A 3,260-nucleotide genomic window follows, 5' to 3' on the forward strand; every position below is an offset into this window, starting at 1 on the left:
ATCCTCCAACATTTGGCGGATAAAGTCCCTCGGAGGACTTTATCCGCCATGGAGGATATCGCCTGGAGGAAAATTACCGTGGAGGATAAAGTCCTGTACCCGAAAAACACAAAAGATAGTGTCCCTGACTCTTGAGCCAAAGGTTATAGGGCCTCTTTTTCTTTAACCTCATGTGTGACTTAAGTAGGCGACTGTTACAAACTCCTAGCTTCTCATACTCCGAAAATGAGTCCGGTGTTAATAAAATTCAAGTCAGGACCTTCCAGGAAGCGAAAAGTTGTTACAATAGAGTAAGAGTTTCCTTCCCGAGACCCTTCTGGAATCCGGACGAAGAGCGGTCCTATCCCCTTCCGAAAGGCTTGTAAAATCGTCCAAATACCCTTTCTGTTTCTCGGGAAGTCTTCGGTAACGATTGTACAGTTACAATCGTTACAGTTCGGATAGCTTCTGTTAACGTCGCCAACTATAATTTTGTCGTTCGCTGTTATTTTCTTGTACGGTCTGTGTCAGCAAATTTTCTTCTTCTTCTTTTTTTTTCTTATTTTCAGTTGTAGCGAAATTTCAAGGTCGTGACGTGTCTTTATTTCAGAACGAAATTTTAAAATTCACTTCGTCACTTTCAATTGACCTCTCCTGATTCGTCAAATCGTACGATTAGCGCAGTCAATCTGCCAAAACTGTCAATCTTCCCAGTCTACGGTTTCAATAAATTTTCGAAGTTGCCATGCATTTTGGCGCCATTCTGGTCAAATGTCACAATTCTAACTCGAATCTTCTGTCCTATTTTTATTTGCATTTTCAGTTGTCGCGAGACCACTGAAAAAAAAAAATTTTGTCCCCAAAATCAAGCGTAAACGTCTAATTCAAGGTCAAACTTCCAAATATGACCGACTGGCATACTGCATTGTTGCTTGCGTCTGGAGATTGTTTCCTCTGTGTTTTTTAACCTGAATTACAGGCTGCCTGACTCGTGAATTTTCTGAAAAATATTCGTTGCGTTTTTCTTCTGACAGTAGACTATTGCTTTGAATCGATATCTGTGAAAGAAATTTGGTGTTTTCCATCGGACAGTTGACAATTGCTTTGAATTGAAAAGGGTATATTTAAACCTAAATGGTGCCGAAAACGCAAGATACTTTAAAGAAGGCATATTGAACCGCTAAATATTTCGGAGTTTTAGATCTCATGGTTTTATAAATCTAACGGGCTACATCATATCGGTGAATTTCAAACCTCCAGTTTGAATGCTTGGTTTTTCAGAGCAGTAGAGATGCCATGATTGTTTCCTCTGTGATTGTGACGAGTGCCTTTGCACTGACATGCTGGGCCGTGGGATCATATCCTTCATTTTTCCAAGATATCAATGCAGATGTAGGGTTGAAGTTTTACGCTGAAAGGTTGCACCTCTTGGCATTGAAAATCATTAATCATGCCATGCCTTTCAACACATTGATCACATATGTCTATTCTTTGGGTAGGTGATTTTGCAGCTGTAAGACCGGCCGCCTAGTGGAAAAAATGACATCCACATTTTTTTGTTCTCTAAATCGCGATTATTAAATGCCCTTCCGGTCCAAAAAAATCCTTAGCTAGTAAAAAAAACATCCAAGTTTGACGCGTTTCGATTTAATCATCATCAGAAGCTGAAATATAAAAACAGTACTGATTATAAATACAGTAACAAAAAATGAACATAAACGTGTGACAAGCTGATAGAATCAGAGTTGTAGTCGTGATATCGGAAGTAATATTCTCAATGCTATATTGTTTTGATAGTGATTATGGAAGCATCGATTTTTTTATTTTGAAATTGATAAATGAGTGTTGTTTAGTGGGATTTTACTGGCTGGTCCATTGCGTGTTCGGCTTGAAGAAGTGTAAGCCAACTTATCCTGTGTCGCCTGTTGGGCTGACTTACATCTCAGCATTTAGTCTCATGTCACTGCTGTATGGACCTGTTCACCTCATGAGGATTGTGAAACAGAAACACACCTGGGCAGTCCTAGATCAGGTATAATTTCAAGCCAGTTTGTATCATATGGGTCATTTTGTTGAACATCTCTGTCAGTTTTTGTAGGAAACGTCGTTTGTGATTTTACCAGAGAAATAAAAACTAAGTAAGTACGTCTGAAAATCTTGAAAAAACGAAATTAGTATGTTAATTTTTTTTCGAAAATTGTCAGTGTCGAAATTTGTCAACTGTTTTTCATATGCTCAGCTAACACTCTTAAAGCTCTCTTAGTTGAATTCTTTTTGTTTCAGTGGTTCACTTTGCCCTTCTTTGGATTAGTCATTCACTTTCTTCTCTCACGTACAAATCCGAAATTACAACTTGGTAAAAAGTCTCTGTTTGCTTCGGTTTCACTATCTCACGCTTCCTATGGTCTCGCCTTGCTCCATCCACTCGGGTTCGATTTGGCGCTGGCGATTCACATTTTAATAAGTGCCATACTTGGATACTCGTTTTACAATGCCAAAAAAGAACCAGAAATCAGACTTCTGGTAGTCAAAACTGTACTCAGCTGCGCAGGGTTTGTGGTGCTAAAATTAGCCGATTTCTACTTGGCAGAATTGCATCTAATTTTCGAAATATTTAGTGGACACTTTTTGTCTAAAGTATGCGATGTGATGCAGATTTACTACTGTCTTCTAATTATGGAGGCGGATTTGTATGGTTCGTCTCCGCAGATCACAGAACTGGGACAGAAAAAGAAATGAAAGACTACGAAAAAACTAACTTGATTTAAATAAAAGTTCTATAAATTTTATCACAAATTTGTTTTTGTCTATCGCATTTGATGTTATGTTTCCCAGATTTAAATTCGAATAAACGTTTCGATAGTTTAATTTAACTTCACACTAAATCTGAGCGATAAATTGGACGTTCATTCTTAAAAAAGTGAAATTATTGCGCTTTGAAAAAAAAGTAGTTACAAATAAATAACGATGTCAACGGTTGAAAAGCTTTTAGCACCAGAAAATGCAGTGAAAGCAATGAATTATGAATATCATTACTTGGAATTCTTTGTCTGTATATGTTTTTTTTTCTATACGCATTTTACATTGTAGTTGTTTTTAATGTTTTCATTTACTACTGCTTTTCCGTGCGTTCCGAAGTTTTCATTTACTACTGCTTTTCCGAGCGTTCCGAAGTTTTCATTTACTACTGCTTTTCCGAGCGTTCCGAAGTTTTTCTACTGTTTTTTTTGGCTGTTATACAATTTTTTCACCGATTTCTTGCAAGTGAGGCAAAGCTCCGC

General features: G+C 37.6%; 1 protein-coding gene across 1 annotated transcript; it reads left to right on the top strand.

Annotated features, from left to right (window-relative positions):
* The first annotated feature begins 887 nt into the window (after positions 1 to 887).
* Positions 888 to 2,865, top strand: LOC134854285 (transmembrane protein 187-like). The gene is made up of 3 exons (XM_063870480.1): positions 888 to 1,474; positions 1,833 to 2,011; positions 2,263 to 2,865. The coding sequence occupies exons 1-3, from the start codon at positions 1,276 to 1,278 to the stop codon at positions 2,716 to 2,718; spliced, it is 834 nt and encodes a 277-aa protein (XP_063726550.1). The 5' UTR covers positions 888 to 1,275; the 3' UTR covers positions 2,719 to 2,865.
* The last annotated feature ends 395 nt before the right edge of the window (positions 2,866 to 3,260 follow it).

The sequence above is a fragment of the Symsagittifera roscoffensis genome, chromosome 9 (assembly GCF_963678635.1).
Source record: "Symsagittifera roscoffensis chromosome 9, txSymRosc1.1, whole genome shotgun sequence".
Taxonomy (NCBI): domain Eukaryota; kingdom Metazoa; phylum Xenacoelomorpha; order Acoela; family Convolutidae; genus Symsagittifera; species Symsagittifera roscoffensis.

What these genes read in the sequence shown, in the direction of transcription:
- LOC134854285 (XM_063870480.1), top strand. Translation starts at nt 1,276, where the DNA reads ATGATTGTTTCCTCTGTGATTGTGACGAGTGCCTTTGCACTGACATGC. An exon ending in CACATATGTCTATTCTTTGG is followed by an intron (nt 1,475 to 1,832) that starts GTAGGTGATTTT and finishes AGTGTTGTTTAG; the next exon opens with TGGGATTTTACTGGCTGGTC. An exon ending in CCTGGGCAGTCCTAGATCAG is followed by an intron (nt 2,012 to 2,262) that starts GTATAATTTCAA and finishes TTTTTGTTTCAG; the next exon opens with TGGTTCACTTTGCCCTTCTT.